General features: G+C 52.0%; 1 protein-coding gene across 6 annotated transcripts in view; it reads right to left on the bottom strand.

The window, feature by feature from the left end:
- The window catches only part of Col18a1 (collagen type XVIII alpha 1 chain), a 78,753-nt gene that overhangs the window by 17,619 nt on the left and 44,449 nt on the right, over window positions 1-16,685 (bottom strand). For 5 of the 6 annotated variants that reach the window (XM_023715984.1, XM_023715979.1, XM_023715980.1 and 2 more), the window contains 7 exons: window positions 10,094-10,638; window positions 4,481-4,567; window positions 3,881-3,940; window positions 2,347-2,491; window positions 973-1,037; window positions 515-700; window positions 296-322 (listed from right to left, as the gene is read on the bottom strand). In XM_023715984.1, the coding sequence (XP_023571752.1) occupies window positions 296-322; window positions 515-700; window positions 973-1,037; window positions 2,347-2,491; window positions 3,881-3,940; window positions 4,481-4,567; window positions 10,094-10,638 (1,115 nt within the window). The remainder of the gene's footprint in view (window positions 1-295; window positions 323-514; window positions 701-972; window positions 1,038-2,346; window positions 2,492-3,880; window positions 3,941-4,480; window positions 4,568-10,093; window positions 10,639-16,685) is intronic. The other variant, XM_023715983.1, reaches the window with a different exon arrangement.

Genomic DNA, 16,685 nt, shown 5'->3' with positions numbered 1-16,685 from the left:
TTCCTTCCTTCCTTCCTTCCTTCCTTCCTTCCTTCCTTCCTTCCTTCCTTCCTTCCTTCCTTCCTTCCTTCTCTGCTGTGTGTGTGTCTCTCTTAGAGCCTGGTAGGCACACAGGCCCTTTCCCGTCTTCCTGATTTTCCTAGTAATCAGCCTGGACGCCCCATGCCACATCCGAGCAGAGTAAGGTTGCACTGGGCCCTATGTGGCCATGATATTTGCTCTGTGCCTGGGTTTAGAAGGCTTCAGGCCTTACAAAAACACCACCCATCAGACAGCAGAAAAAAAGCAAACTTACAGGTCTTCCATCCTCGCCAGGGTCACCCTGGAATGAAGAGGCCATTTGTTAATGATGGGGTCACCTGACCCGTGACCTCACATGCAAACTGAACCTGTGGGAGCCACCTGGCTGTGACCCTGAGCAGGTGTACATCTAGGGTCTCTGATCCCTAAGGCCTCACCATGGCTGCGCCCTTTCCCCTCCCCCTACATGACATGCAGAGGGGACAGAGCTCACCGGCTCGCCGTCTCTCCCTGGGGCACCATCCTTTCCTGGGGGGCCAGGGCTTCCTGGGGGGCCCTGAGCCCCAGGGACAAGTTGTGTGTTGGAGCCCTGCATCACAGGGCCTGCAGGACCCTGGGGACCAACTGGGCCGGGTGGCCCCTGGGCTCCTGGCTCTCCCTTCTGCCCTTTCAGGCCTCCCTAGGGACAAAGAGGACAGGAGGGCATGGGCTGTGGCAACCACACATGTCCTCTTGGAGCTGTGCTGCATATGCCCAAGTCCTAAGCAGGACTCTGGGTCACAAAGAAGAAACATATGATGACAGGCAGAGGACAGGCGAAGTGGACAGGCAAATGACATGCAGGGCAGACAGGCAGAAGACACGAAAGGCAAACAGGCAGAGAGGACCCGAGGGCTCCATGGGGTGATGGTGAGACAAGTAAAGCCACCAAAGGCCTGGAAGGAGGCTCACCTTCTCCAGGCTGTGTCCCGGCCTTGGGGTACTCTCATCCCGCATGTCACCCACAAGGGTCTTACCTGGGGAGGAGGGGTGGCTGCCATCAGACTCCATGGCCCTGGACTCTGCTGTCCCCCAGGGTGACTGCCTAGCACCCTAGGGGACAGGGGGACAGAGGGCTGGGGGACAGAGGAACACATGGCCAGCCACCAGGAAGAGAACCAGGGCCATCCTAAGCTATGCCCATGATGACACAGACCTTCCAGATTACTTCGGGTGCATTTTAACAAGAAACCTCAGCACCTGTTTTTCCTCCCAACACTTGATTAAAAAGAGTGAAACCCAACAGAAACAGATCCCACCCCCTTCACCAGGTTGGCCACCACTCCATACACCTCTTATCCTTCTCACCCTGATACACACTCGCGTGTGTGCACACACAAGCACACACAGACATGCATCTCATCCCTCCCCTTCAGCTTTCCCTGAGCAGGTGGCCCCTATGAGGATGTAGGGCAACCTCTGGCAGCGACCACACCTGGGAGACCTGATAGTGCTGTATGACCCCACAGCCCACACGCAGGCTCCCCTTGGCCCAAAGGCATCTGGGCATCTTCTCTAGGGATGGCATGGTGGGGCATCACAAGGACTGTGTGTTGTACTGGTCTGCCTAAACAGCCTGGAGCTAAGTGTGGTTTGCACAAGTGCAAGAAGAGCCTGTGATGGCCAGAGATACACAGAACAGGCCACAGAGACACAGCTCCTGCTGTGGCAGAGTCCAGGCATGTTGGGGCCCCCACCCATCCCATGAAAAGCTTCCCATAGCCTCCTGCTTGGCAGAACACAGGTTTACACCGTGTTGGATGTCATTTCGTGGGGACCTCGGGTGTCCCATTTCCTGGGCCCTTTGGGGAAGCTCAGCCTCAGCTAGGTGCAGAGCCCACAGCTGGTTTGGCCAGATGTGGGGATTGACCCCACAAGGGTGGTCACACTGGCAGAGGGATAAGCAGCCTTCTGGGACCCTTATTGGACCTCATGGCTCTGTAGACACTGAACCCCTTCCTGAGAATTGAGGGCCATATCTACTCCTGTCCCCCAGACCAGGAGACAGCACCAGCCCTGCTCAGCACTCACCACCCCCCCCCTTGTATTTCACATATACACACTCTCACTCGTATCACACATGCATCACAGCAATACATACATCACATACCAAGTATGCACATGTTACACACATCCCATACCATTAACACATCACATATATATTATACACATCACACACATTACATACTATACACATCACACAGTGCACACAAATATCACACACCGCACATATCACATACTCATCACACACACACACTGCACACTTATCATCACATACACACACACCCGGAAGAGCTTCGCGCCCTGATGAGATTGCTGTGGTCTGCGCCTCGATCTCTTCTGTCTGGGTGTCTCCCACGCTGCCATCCTTGGCCAGGGGAGGAGGAGTCACAGGAGGAGGCAGAGGAAGACTGGGTGTCTGGGTTGCTACCTGCAAGGAGACGGGAAATGGCTCCATTGCTGTGTCGGTGGGTGACCTGTCAGGTCTGTTGTTGTGTTTGCAAAGTGAAATGTTTATCAGTTGTAAGGAAGATAAGAAGCAGCTTTTGGAAAGAAGTTCCAGGCCCCATGGAACCATGTGCCTGGATTTTCAGGCTGTGTACCTAGCAGGTCCTGTCCCCAAGCCTACAACTCTCTGAAGCAAACAAAGATAGACCCTTCAGGGGTCAGCATGGTGAGTTCTGTGGTTGGGGACACTGGAGGTGGAGAGCTGGTATCATAAGACAACTGAGGAGCAGATATGTCCCCGTGGAGGATTATGATGGGGATGCTGCAGCCTGTAGCCTACACACAGATTTCCTGACTCCTGGGAGCAGAGGAAGCTGGCCACTTGGCAGACCCAGCCATGGTGGCCAGGGACCTCTTCATCACATAATCTGACCTGGGCTCATGGGGATGCCTGAGATTTGGGAGAAGACACAGCAGCTGCTGAGTGCTGGCTGAGGGAGGCCCTGGACACTGCCCACTCACACCCTTGACATCCAGGACGGCATGGGAGACCCGAGGTCACAGCTTGCAGCTTCCATGTGTTTCCCAGGCAGCCACAGGCCCAGAACTCAGGGCCCAGTGCCTGGCATGGGGAAGGCTGGTGACAGGGTGGGCACTGCAGCTCTGGGTCTGCAGGGAGGCTGCCCAGGCAATGGCAATGCCATTTGTGGGCATCAGAGTCCCAAGGCCACCCATTCCCCATGGTCACCTGTGAGCTTATTATGTGTTGGGAGCCTCTAACACTGGAAACTGATCATATGTGGGAGGGCAGGATGAAGCCTCATTGCCTAAAGCAGTCAAATTACCTGGGTCTTAAGAAAAACATCCTGCCTGGAGGTTGCTGACTATTAGTTGCTAAGCAACTTTGTGTCTTGTAACTTTGCAAAGGTATAAATAAATGCCCCTACTGTTGTTCTGGGGTCCTTTAACTATCAGCCATGGTCCACTGCCTGACCTCAGCTGTTATCTCTCATCTTTATTTTTTGAATCCTCTTGCTATTTTTTCCCAGGGACTGCTGAGAGATCAACAGATCCCTACACTTAAGGGCAAATGAAGGACAAGGCTGCCCCCAAGACCAAAGTGATGTGGGAGCCCAGACCCTCGCCTTACTGGGGTGTTCAAATACACCCCTACCCCTGGCCAAACAGGAGCAGTAGGAAGGAGCTAGCTGGAACTGAGAGGGCACTGCTGGGCACCTCAGTGCCATTTCCAGTGGGGAACTCATTTTCATGGCGCGGAGGGGCCCGGAAGCCATACGTGTATGCACACCCACACCTCACTGCAGGGTCCACCCTATGGAGCTCCCTCCAGCCCCACCTACCACCCACTTACCACATCCTTCCTGTGAAGGTCTTGGTGTTCCAACAGGCCACTGCCCAAGTCACCAGATGCCTGCAGGACAAGAAAAACAGGATGTGAGCAAAGTCCCAGCACAACAAGGCCCCAAAGGAGCCTCAGACTTATGTGTGACATGTGCTGTTGATCAAGCAGAGACCTCCAGGAACACATCTGCACATGCCACAGCCTCCTGGGCACTGTTCTGGGAGAAAGGGTGCCCTGGCACTAAGGACATAAAGGCCAGGAAAGCTGTTAGGACTGTCTTGAGGCTGCGTAGGGCCATATAGGGCACTTCCTGCACATGCACCAGAGATGTACATGTCACACATGTCATATGCTACAGACGCACAGCACATAGACACACACACTTTTTGAGCTGCTCCCATCCCAGTCTCACCCCGCAGTTCTCAGGGTGTCTCCTTTCACTTCATATTCTGTCGCCTTAAGTGGGAAGCACTAAGTTCAAGGCAGGGAAAGACCCTATTTGTTGCCATGAAGGTGAGAGAAAAGCTGGCATCTCCAGAGACCTGTCCTGGCCATCACTTAGGGACTCAGCGCTCATGTCCCCCTATGCCACAACCCAGCATCACTCACCCCATCATCATCCTCGTCCTCGTCGTCCAGGCAGTGCACAGGGCTCACCCGGGGGTCCCCACGCACCCACAGCTCAGCAATCGCTCCCTAGACAGAGAGATCAGGGTCACAGGGATGCTGAGGGCCTGACTCACACCAGTCTTGCCTGGTACGTCTGAGTCCAATTCCAGCAGTCCAAGGAAGGGCCCTCACCAAGGCCACTGGGTGCATGCTTCCCATACCACGGTGTCTGGGAGGCACAGTCAGTGCCCAGGGCAGATGATTCTGCCTCCTAGACAGCCTGGATGGGACAAGGACATTCAGGTCCCCTGGTACATGGTGAGGCCAAGGCTCATTAGGGTGGTTCCACACACACGTGCTTTGTCAATACCCCTGAAGACAGAACGGGAGCCAGAGCCATAGATCTAAGGTCTGGCTGCCGCTGAGAGGTGGCATCTCACCACCCCCAAAGGCAGAGGGACAGGCAGCCCTGGCACCCACAGTGAGGAGAAGTGCCGCATGGCTGAGTCCACAGCCCCAGGAGGATGTGGGAAAGCACATGTGCACACATGTGTGTAATCACACATAAATGCATATGATCATGTTGGACAGTATATGGTCATGTATAAACTGTGATCCTGCCAGAGAGCATATGGTCATGTGTGAATATGTGTGATTATAAGAGAGAACACATGGTTGTGTGTGGTCATGTTTGAATCTATCGTATGGAGAGCATATGGGCACATGTTCACATGTGTGATCATGTTGGAGAGCATGTGGCCATGTGTGAACATGCATGATCATGTTAGATAGCATGTAGTGCATGTATATGGTTATGGAGAGCATGTGATTGTGTGTGATCATGTGGAAGACATGTAGTCCTATGAGAACATATGCAATTATGATAGAAAATGTATGGTTGTGTGTGAAAATGTATGATCATGATGGAATATGATCACATGTGAACATGCATGGTGGTACTGGGGAGCATGTAGTCCTGTGTGTACATGTGATCATGATGGAGTGTGTGTACTCACATGTGAACATTGTGATCATGATGAGAACATGTGGCCCTGTGTGAATGTATGTGATCGTGTTACAGCATGTAGTCCTGTGTGAACTTATGTGAGTATGATGGAGAGTGTGTGGTTGCATGTGAATATGTGTGATCATGATGGAGTATAATCCTGTGAATATGTGAGCATGTGTACATGTGTGTGGTGTGAGCAGTATAGACCTCTCACCATCCCAGCACAGGTGGGGGGCAGTGTGGAGATGGGCATGCCATCCAGCCCCTTCCTGTCACATTGCAGAGTCTCCTGGGAACATGATACTGTTCCCCTCGGCCTCCCAGAACTGCAATGGTGACTGAGATGCCAGTGTGAGAATCCCAGGGGCAAGGAAGAGCTGGATCAAATCCTAGAAACTTGCTTCTCATGGGTATGGGATGTCAGGGTGTTCACAGTGATTTAGGAGGCCGGGGATCTCCATAGCCATGTGCCAGCCCCACATCTGAGCCCCACAGGTTGCTGTGCTGCAGATGGCTTGTTTCCCAGACTGTGGGCACCACAATGGATCAGGAGCCACAGGTGGGCAAAACCTGGGCCTCACCAGCAACAAGGCCACTCCAGCTGGAACTCTCCTCGTGATTTTCAGCAGGGACAATGCCAGCTGTGCAGCAGCCATGGGACCCACTGCATATATGTAACAGACTCAGAACCAGACAGTGGACACTGGAAGCCCAGGGACCACAAAGCATTTTAGAAACAAGGCTTGGAGATACTTCCTGCCATACCTCCCACACTTATGTGTGAATGACAAGAACCCACATGAGGCGGCTATGTGTGAGTCTGCCAGCCCCCTGCTTCTCCTGGCTGCATGGCCTCCCTGCTGCTTCCACTCCCCTTTGGCCTTGTGTCTTGTGTTAGGAACCCATTGCCCTCTGTGCCATGGGAGATGGGATGCAGCCTCTCACACTGCGGTGGCTTCTGCTCTGTCCTGGTGTCGTCCATGCAGAGTGGCCCTGAGTGCTCGCTTTCAGGGGTCACTCTGTCCCAAGCAACACTTTCCGTGCAGCTCAGTAGGAAGCAGCGCTTCTGCACAGATCTGGCCGTGGGTATGCCCCTAATGAGCATTGTTTGCATGAGTAACAGGGTCCAGGGCGCATCATAAAGGTGGTGGCAGGCAGGAGTGACTGCAGGAGGCCTAGGGCACATAGGCTCAATTTGTACCCATGAGTGAACTGAACTTCCTCATTGGGTCTGGCTTTGGTGAGGGGCAGTGAGGTTAGAGCCCTACACTCAGCTGCCTGCTAGAAAACCTGTCCTGAGACACAGGTCCCACATGGAAGGCTGTGACCTCAGCATCCACATCACCCAGTGTCATACTGTAGCCATGGCAGCACCCTGGGGCACTCACAGCTCAGCTACTTTCGTCACTGGGCAAAGCAGAAATGACAGAAAGCACATTCATCATGAGGGCTGGAGGCCAAGGACTAAGGGAACAGGGCATCTGCTCCTGGCAATGTCTACTGCAAACCAGGACCAAGGGTCCTCAGGGTTAAGGGACAGAGTTGGTGCCAAGGGGAACAATTGCCTAGTGTGCACCAGGTCCAGGGTTCTATCTCTGCACAGGAAGAAAAACTCAAACAGAATGAGAAAGAGGCACTTCCAGCAAGAGACATTAAATCGAGAGACACACAGCAACAGCTTGTCAAGTAACAACAGAAAGGTGCAGACACTGAAATAGGATCAGAAATAGTGTTTCCTGGAATGCTCGTCCACCTGGATGGAAAACGCCTTCCAAGATGCCTCCCCCATCCGACTCCACAGGGGTGAACCTGAGAACGCCACGCATGCCTGTGACCTGGGCCTGAGACAGCGCCAGACCTAGAAGCGCCAGCCTGGGGCCTCGTGGGCCCAGGCCCAGTGTCTGGTTCTGTTCAAAATGTAAGTGGCAACAGGAGGGGCTGACTGACCACCTCCTCCAAGGGGACAAAGAGGACCCAGCGCATCCTGTTTCTGCCAGGCACCGTGGAGTACACGACTCACAAGGCTCCTTCCTGGGAATCCCCATCCAAGAAGTCTGAAAATATCTGCACTAGAATCTTCATCTCTGCACCAGTATACAAGTGTGCTTCCTTTCCTGCAGGAATGATTGAAAGCCCATGGAGCAAACTGGGGTCTCTTGTCCACCTGTCCGTCCCTAGCCTTTCTGGCACCACAAAGAGGTTTCACGGAGGACAACTCTTCCATGGACAGGGCAAGTGTTGACTTCAGTGTGATTCAGGCATGTTACAGTCACTGTGCACTTTATCTCGACTACTCGTATACTGGCACTTCATTTTTTTATTATTCCACCATGCTACATTTCTGTTACTATTGCACCTTGCACCTCATTTCTGTTTGTACCATACCTGGGCTTCATTTCTTCTTCTTCTTCTCTCTGTGTGTGTGTGTGTGTGTGCGTGCGCGCTCAGATTCTTAGTGATCTTCCTGTTTTCAGCCTCCCCAGGATTATAGATGTGCCCTACTAAGCCTGGACTTGGTGCCAGCTCAGCGCACCCAGGGGCAGGGCTGGTGTGGCATGTGGTGCTGGGGATCGAACCTTGGCCCCTGTCCTTGCCAGTCAGGCGCTTACACTGCTGAACTATACCCCTGGCCTCCTGGGCTTCATTTCTGTTAGTATTGAACCTGGGCTTCATTTCTGTTATTGTTGTATCTGGGCTTCAAAACCTCACAAGGAGTGTGCAACGTGGACCCCTCACAAACACAGCTCACAGCAAGGTCTACACACCAGTGAGAAGCCAGGGCTGCTGACCTGACAGGAGGCAGAGCTAGGGTGGGGGTGCAGCAGTGGGAGTGGCTGTGAGGATAGATGAAGTTTCCATGCCCACCATTAACCTCCAGCTGTGTGGCCTGTTTTATAACACAAACCAGTATCAGTTGGTGGGCTGGTGCTGGGGATTCCCTACTCTAGACCAGACATGGGCTGAGGGATCAGAGAGAGAAGCAGGCAGCTGAGAGTAGGCACATGCCCTGGGGTGCCTGACTCCATCCTGTCATTTGCAGACTGTTGGTTAAAGGTCAGTGTTTTCTCCATACCAGATTTAGCTACATCAACCCTTCACATGTCTTGATGGTTTTTTAAAAAGCAAAAGGGCAAATGTTGAAGTGGAACATAAAATCTGCACCACACAAAACGAAGGCTCAATTTCTTTCATATATTATGAGGTTGCATAAAACCAGTTAAGAAATGGCCAAGCCTATCCCCAAAATGCAAGAACGTAAACAGGTCACTCACAGAAAACATAAACAGTAGAAAAACAAAAAGCCAACACATGGGTGGGGAAAAATGCTTATCTCTACTAACAATAGCCCTGAAAATGCAGGTTACTGGACACTGCCCCTATCTGAGGGCAGCTGGTCGCCCACAGCACTACAAGGCCCTGGTGAGAGCTTGACCCAGTCTGCTGGCACTGTAGGCCGCGGCAGGGTGCCCATGGCCCTGTGCCCACTGTCTGGTGGGTAGAATGCCTGAACAGAAAGCATGGACACTACCTCCTCCAGAAATGCCTGGGAAGTCACACCACAGGCAAGATGATGCTCTCTTTCCTATTATCACGCTTGAGGATCAAAAAGAAATACAAAGGGGACCAGTTTGGTGCCAAAGTCCTGGGGCTCCTGAAGCCTGTGGTTGAAAGTTCCTGCCAAGGACAAGGTTTGATGCCCAGGACTTGGACGCATCAAGACTTAGGACCACTTCAGACAAGCGGTTCTTGTCAGGGGCACAGTCAACTCTTTGTCCCTTGGGGATACATCCACATCAGCACACACCATGACCATCTGGGCAGGCTGACCAGCAGGGGTAGGCTGGCTGCAGACCAGCCACAGCACTAGAGTTCAAGCTGAGTCAGTGCCATAGGACGCCCACACAACTGCTCCAGGGAGAACTCCATCCAGTGCTACAGGAGAGATTTGGAGGCCGGGAAATGAAAGCACTGGGGAGATGCCTGTGGGGACATAGTAAACAGAAACTTTGGCACCTCTAGGAAGCCCTGCCCACACTGCTGTGGGTGGAGCCACGGGGCCACGGGGCCAGGGCACATGGACTCTAATGGTAACTGATGTCATGAGGCCAGCCAGTCACACCAGGTGTGCCACTCTCAAATAACCTTTACCCCTCCAGGCATGTAAGCTCTCTTCTTTATGGGTATGCAACTTTTACCCCTCACTAGTGTGTAAAACCTACAGAAGGACCCACATGGTTCAGATCCTGCTGTCACCAGCTTCTGGTGGTTAACAATTGTCAGTGAGGGCTTGAGTTGTAATTGTACAGCTCAGAAAACTGGGCTGCCATTGGCTCCCACTCACCTAACCCAGCATGGACTGTCTGCCCCACTTGTCACAGTCCTAGGACATAGCCAGAAGGAGCCCTCATGGTCTGGGCCCAGAGGTCTCACAGAAACCTTGGGTCAGAGAGCCACGGGCCCAAATACACCATCTGCAAGGGGCACTCAAGACCAGGAAGCCAGGCTGGCCACCAGCAGGCAGGGCCTCTACTCGCAGGCTGCACTGGGTGGTGCAGCTGCTATCTCCATCTCAAGTGGCCACCCACCCACCACAGGAGGGGTACCTGGAACTTGTCGGGGTCTGCGTCTCCAGCCTGGCCCACAAAGAGGCCTGCCCCAGGCTCCAGCTCCAGGCCCTGTGGGGACCGTGTGAATGGCAGCCTCTGGAACTCCTCACAGTCCACATAGAGCACCACGGAGCCGCTGTCCACACTGAGCGCAAAGCGGGTCCATTGGCCCACAAAAGCAGGCAAGTGAAAGCTGGCAGCCATGTGGGTCTGGCTGGCACCCGGCTCTGTGTAGAGCAGTGAGATGTTCTGATGCTGGTCCTGCACCTCCGAGAGCTTCACGCCGAGCACCACAGCTGATTGTGCTGCATCGGTAATGGCGAGCAGCATGCCTGCACCCTCTGTGTCTGGCCGCACATGGAACAGCAGCGAGAAGTCATGGAAGAAGGGGCTAGGCACATGGTACCGGGCCACCTGGCCACTGTTGGCATCTGGTCCAAAGACATAGGCTGGTCCGACCTCGGGATCACTGATGACCATGATCTGCTGGGGCAAGGGGTCCCCGAGGAGTTGCAGCAGCCCCACCTCCTGGCTGGTGCTCCCTGCAAAGAGAAGGCAGCAGGTGAGGGAGCTGCACCAGAAGAAACCAAATGAGGGAGGGCATGTCTCCATGCCTGCTCTGTCCTGGTCCTCTGGGCTTTGCCACCAGTGACCACCAAAGTCAGCCCCCCTCATCGGACCCAAAGGACCCTCTGTAAGGAACATAGCAGCTACAGGCCATGCCCCCTCCTCAGGCCTCACAGATGGCACAGAAGAGACACAAGGAGGAGCATACCCCAGGAATGACAGCATCCCTGCACTGCAGGAAGAGGGAACCCTGGCCTTGAATATTTGGGCTTCTTCCAAGCTAGGATGGCTGGGAAAGGATGGAGGGAAGCACACAAGCTGCTGCTACAGGGCTGTCCTCCTATGGGCCCTGAAGGACAGCACGTGGGCATCTCATTCCAGCCTCTCTGGCCATGCTGCCAGCTTAGGAGTCTCTTGGGCCTGGGGTAATGTCAAGCTCCCAGGAGGTAGCAGCTTTTCCAGCCTTTTGCTGCTCTTCACTGGGGTGCATGTCTGTTTATGCCAGGGACACAATACTTGGGAGGGGGGGCGTGTAAAGGCTCACATCAGTGGCCCCATGGTCTGTAGTACTCTGAGTCACCCAGAGTCACCATGAGGGCTTCAAGTGTTCACCACATGCTCTCATGCCAACACCAAGCCCCATATCTCCCTGGAGTCACTGAACATACATGTGTGCACATGCATGAGTGCATACACTTGCACGCACACAGTCAGGGTGCTGTATCCTCACCCTCAGACCCTGTCCTTCCCAGTGGGACTGAGCCACTGAAGAAGGATATGGGCTGCCATTCATGACGCCTTCCAGGTCTATGAAGGTGAGCCTGTGGATATCCAGGGGCATGGTCACCACTGGGCACAAGACAGGCAGTGCCACTCCAGGAGACAACCTCTCAGAGGCACTGGCCAGGATTGTGCTAGGCAGGACTCAGCTGAGGCCTGGGCCACAGGTTTTCTCCATGAGTCCTGATATGGTTGCCACCACAGTGCATGACAATCACAGGAGAGGCCACCGCCTAGGGCTTTTCTGGGGTGGGGCTGCTGATGCTCATAACCTGACAGGTGGTGGTAAAATGTGTGCATGCATGTGTTCAAGTACATGAGTGAGAGACACAGCATAGCTGTAGGGCCAGGCGACCAGGACCCCTGGGCAGAACAGGAGGGGACATGTGGAACCTCAGTGTCATGGAGCCAGCAGGGTCCCTCAGCTCTCCTAGAAGCAAAGTGCAAATGGAGATTTAGTGGCCCTCACATGTATCCTCCCGTGTCCATATGGCAGCCTTGCTGCAGCTGGGACCCCCTGGTCTCTCTCCCTGCCTCCTGCAGGAGACCCCCTCCATGCTACCTGGAGCTAGAAAGTCATGGACAAAGCTGGCTTCTGTATCAGCCACCCCCAAGGTTGAAGGCAGCTGGCCTGGGCCCTGAGCAGCTGCCACTATCACCACAGTCACACTAGGAAGCAGGGATCTGCCAGCCCAACGCTAGTGGTGAAGCTACCCTCTCTTTCCCAGGGCAGAGCATCCCTGATTAATGCATAGGGACACAGCAGCTGCCACCTTCTGGGCTGGGACCCCATGGATGCACAGCTGGTTCTTCCCAAAGTCCTCCTATTTCCTTGCCATGAAATTCCTACAGTTTCCGAGTGAGCAGCCTCCGCATGCCAGGGCTCTAAAGTCACTGGATGGCTCTGCATTACAGATCTGTGACAGCCAAGGTCCCCACCTCCCACACCCAGCAGTGGCCCAGCTGCCTTGGGCAGAAGCTGGGTTCTCTTCCTCCACAAGGAATGCCTGGGCTGTGCTCAAGCTCAGAGGAAGCCTGGTGGGGGTGGTAGGGCAGTCATCCCCTCCCAAGACCTGGGATGGTTAGGGTAGATCTGACCAGCGCAGCTATCAGATCATCTGCTCTGTGATGGCTGGGACCTGGGCCTGGCTAACACATCTGCTCAGTCACCATGCAAGTCAGGCAGCCCTCACACTGCTCCAGGCACTACACCCTCTGCCAGCATAGCTCCAGTGAGCAGAAAGTGCCCTGGGCTCCATGGATGGGCATTTTGGGTGCTTCTGCATCATGACCCAGGCTTTCAGCACCTCTTGGTCAAGAGAGACAAGACACACACACCGGGGTCCTCATGGAACCAGAAGTCACAACAACCCAGAATCTGTGGGAATAGTCAAAAGCAATTTAAAAACAAATGGAGAGTCGGGGCAGGTCCCAAAGCCTCCATAATCACAGGCTAGGGAGCTCTCCTGCAGAAGACAAGATGAGACCGATCTGGTCAGAGAGCAAAGAGCAGAGGCATCAACAAAAACAGCACAGTAAAAAAATTCTAGCTCTGTGTTGTCAGAAAAACATTGAAAATGGATAAGCATTAGGCAAATGGACAAAATAAACATTGCAACAGGGGTGCAGATAAAATTTGAGTCACAGCGAACCATCGAGGGGGCAAAGGGTGAGGTGTTTCACATCTGCTGCACCCTGATGCCAGGTACCACACAGAGCACCAGGAATTAAAGCCCAGATAGATGCAGGGCTATTGGTTCTTGGTCAAAATCCCCTCAAGACAGAAAGTGACAGCCTGGAACGGGGACCCCTGAATTCAGCAGGGTTCACAGACACTGATACGAGGCAGTGGTAATGACAGGGCAAACATCAGGTAGAGACAGGTACAGGGTTCAGACACCACATTGACACCCTCAGGAGTTCCCACACCTCCCTGTACCCAGTGCTGCCATGCGGCCCCGCAGGTTCTCCTGACCACTTAGAAGGGAAAGCTCATGAACACAGGCTGAGTTTAAAGATGGACTCCAGACACCCTTGGGCTCTCCTGAAATGTCAGGCCTCAGAGACCTGCCAAGCCAGAGGCTAAGCACAAAAACCATGGAAGTGACATCTTCCTAAACTATCCTTTGAAAGTGAGAGAAACCAACATTTCTGGTAAAGAAAAGGTGAATGCTGGAGGGAGAGCAAGGACACCAGGTGGGGACTGGAGGTCACAGGACAGATAACAGAGCAGTGCACAGGCCAGTCACAGACTACTGTGACATCTGTATGGGTACAGCGATGGCTCCTAGCTGCATGTTCCATTTTCTGCATAACTCAGAGACTAATACTCTTGAGAATGTAATTATCAGTCTGATGCTCACTACAGTAACTTTGGTTTGTAACTGCACATTTTGTTCTGTACATAACTTAAATGGGTTTCAAGGAGCTATTAGTCTATGCCTGGGGCACACACTGCAAAGATGCAACCAAAAGGCTGGGCCGGGCTGGGCAGCACCTGCCTGTCTTTAGGGTGAGACAGTGATGACTCAAGTTCCAGAGCCAGGATTTGGGTGATAAAAAAAGCCTCACAAAGAGGGTAACAGCAGGGGAAAGGAATGTGGACACTCTGTTATAAAAGAATGACAAGAAAGGCAGCAAGATGGAATGAGGGCCCAAAGCTGTGGGAAAGTTACTTTAAATGTAAATGGAAAAAACTCTTCAACCTAAAGACAGACTGGTAGAATGAATTTTGCAATCTATAATCCAAGGACAGGCTCTCTGTAAGAGCTTGCCTCAGATCCAAAGACCCAAACAGGCTGAGAGTGAAGGGCCTGGACAGGGTGTCCCTGGAAACAGCAAGGAGAGCAAGGACAGCTGTGCTGTGGCCAAACAGACCTGAAGTCAAAGTGGGGACAAGGGACAAAGGATGGAATTAGTAATTAACAACTTCACCACAAGAAGACTTAACAATTATACATCTCTGTACTGAGCAACAGTACATCAAATTCATGACACAAAGCTCAAAGACATGGACGAAACCCAAGACATCTCAGCTCTCTCTCTTGGTAATGGACAGAATAGCCCAACAAAGCCAAGGAAGGACCCTGAGGGCTTACACGACGCAACAGATCAGCTAGACCCAGATGCACAGGATGACGTGGCCAGGCTCAGGGTACACACGGCTGCAGACGGCAGGACACTTGGGGCACAAACAAACCTCTACAGACTTCAAAAGACAGCACGTATGATGCAGCCTCCAACCACGGGGAGACAAAGCCAGAAATACAAATAAAGAAGTGAAACTGGAAATTTTAAATTTTGTGAAAATTAAGTCATACTTTCAAGCAACTAATGAATCAAGATGAAGTCAAAAGATAAATGAGAAAAACACTTAGAGGCAAACAAAAATAAAAACAGTACATTAAACCTTACAGGAAAATTATGGGAAAAAAAACAAAACAAAACCTTACAGGACAGAAGAAAACACAACACAGGGGGAATTTATAGCTACACTTTATTAAAAAAACAAAACGACTTCAAATCAACCATGAAACTTCATTACATATGTTAAGGAACTACAAAAAGGAGAAAAAACTAGGCCCAACGATAGCAGAAGGAAAGAAACATGAAGATGAGTGCAGAGGTCAATGATACAGAGAACAAAAAACAGAGAAAATCAATGGAACCAATAGTTGGTTCTTTGGAAAGATCAACAAATTTGGCAAACCTTTAGCTAACCAGCCCAAGAAAAAAAAGAGAGAGAAGACTGAAGTTACTAAGATCAAAGTTGGGACATTATTGATTCTACAGAAATTAAAAAGGGTCAACAAATTGGGCAATAATGTTGATGAAGCAGATAGGTTCCTACCAAGGCTAAATTACAAAGCAACAGAATAGAGTAGATCTATAACCAGGGATGAAACTGGATCAGCATCCAAAAAACTCACAAAGAAAATCCCTGGACCTGCTGGCTTCACAGTGATTCTATGAAGCATGTAAAGACCTCAAACAGCCCCTCTAAAACGCCTCCAGAAAGGACAGATACTTCCTGACTCACCCAGTGAGGTTAGCACTGCTTCCTCCAATGTCAGACAAGACACTGCAAGAAGAGAAGACTCAAGGCCAATATTCCTCATGAACATTGAGGCAGAAATTCTCAACAAAATAGCAACAAATTGAACCCAGCTACTCAGGTTCACATGCCATAACTGAGAGAGATTTCTGGGTGCAGGGTGTATATAGGAAACCAATCACTGTACCGACACTACACAAACTGCACCATCATGTTAACAGAGGTAGGAAAGGTGTTAGACAAAATCCAGCACCTTTTGGTGATAAAAATGTTCAACAATCAAGGAGGAGCAAGCCATCTCAGTGCCATGAGGGACACATGAAGAACTGGGACAGGAGCCCCACAGCGTGACTACAGAGTGCTTTCCCCAGGACAGGACTGGCAAGCCAGGCTGCTTCTCCCATTGCCATTCAGCCCAACTACAACAAGGCAGGAAGGAGTCACAAAAACCTTGTAATCTGGAAAGGAAAGCATAAAATTACTTCTGTCTACAAATAAGATGCTGCATGTAGAAAGTCCTATGGACCTTCAGACCTATTAGAAATAGCAAGCTCAGCAAAGTAGCAGGATACAAAGGGAGCACCCAGAAATCACCACTCTCCTCTACAAAAGCAGTGGGCAATATGGAAGAAAGTCACAAACACTGAGCCCCAGAGAAACAATATTGAAGAGAAGGTGCTCAGGACCCAACTTAGCCAAGAAGATGAAAGATGTGAGTCACAAAAGCAGCAGGATGTCACTGAGAGAAGTCAAGGGACGCATAAATAAGTGGAAACACCTGTGGCCATGAGCCACAAATCAGGTTGTCAGGGTTTGATCTGTTTGTGCTACTGTCAGCAAGCACCACAGACCACCACAGAAAGAACAGTTACTGACCCATGCTCTGGTGGTCTAGCTCCTCTATGCCAAGGTGGGCCCTCCTGGCAGAGCCTCTGAGGGACCAATGCTGCATCATCATGTAGCAGAAGGAATGGGAGAGCAAACCACTGCTCCCCTCAACCCTGAACTCTTTTCAAGGCACTAACCCCAAGCCTGGAATCAGGGTGCTCTGGACTTCCTGATCCTCCAGAGGCCGTAGCTCCTAGTGGGATTTGGGTTAGTATGAATTTAGAGGGACACCATGGAGGTCAACATTGCCAAGGTGACTGATAGCCCAGACACCCATCAAAACCAATAGCCCAGACACCA

This window comes from Octodon degus, unplaced genomic scaffold (genome assembly GCF_000260255.1).
Source record: "Octodon degus isolate 3935 unplaced genomic scaffold, OctDeg1.0 scaffold00045, whole genome shotgun sequence".
Classification (NCBI taxonomy): Eukaryota; Metazoa; Chordata; class Mammalia; order Rodentia; family Octodontidae; genus Octodon; species Octodon degus.
The sequence above is the reverse complement of the archived record's forward strand: the minus strand, read 5'-3'. Positions and strand labels throughout refer to the sequence as shown.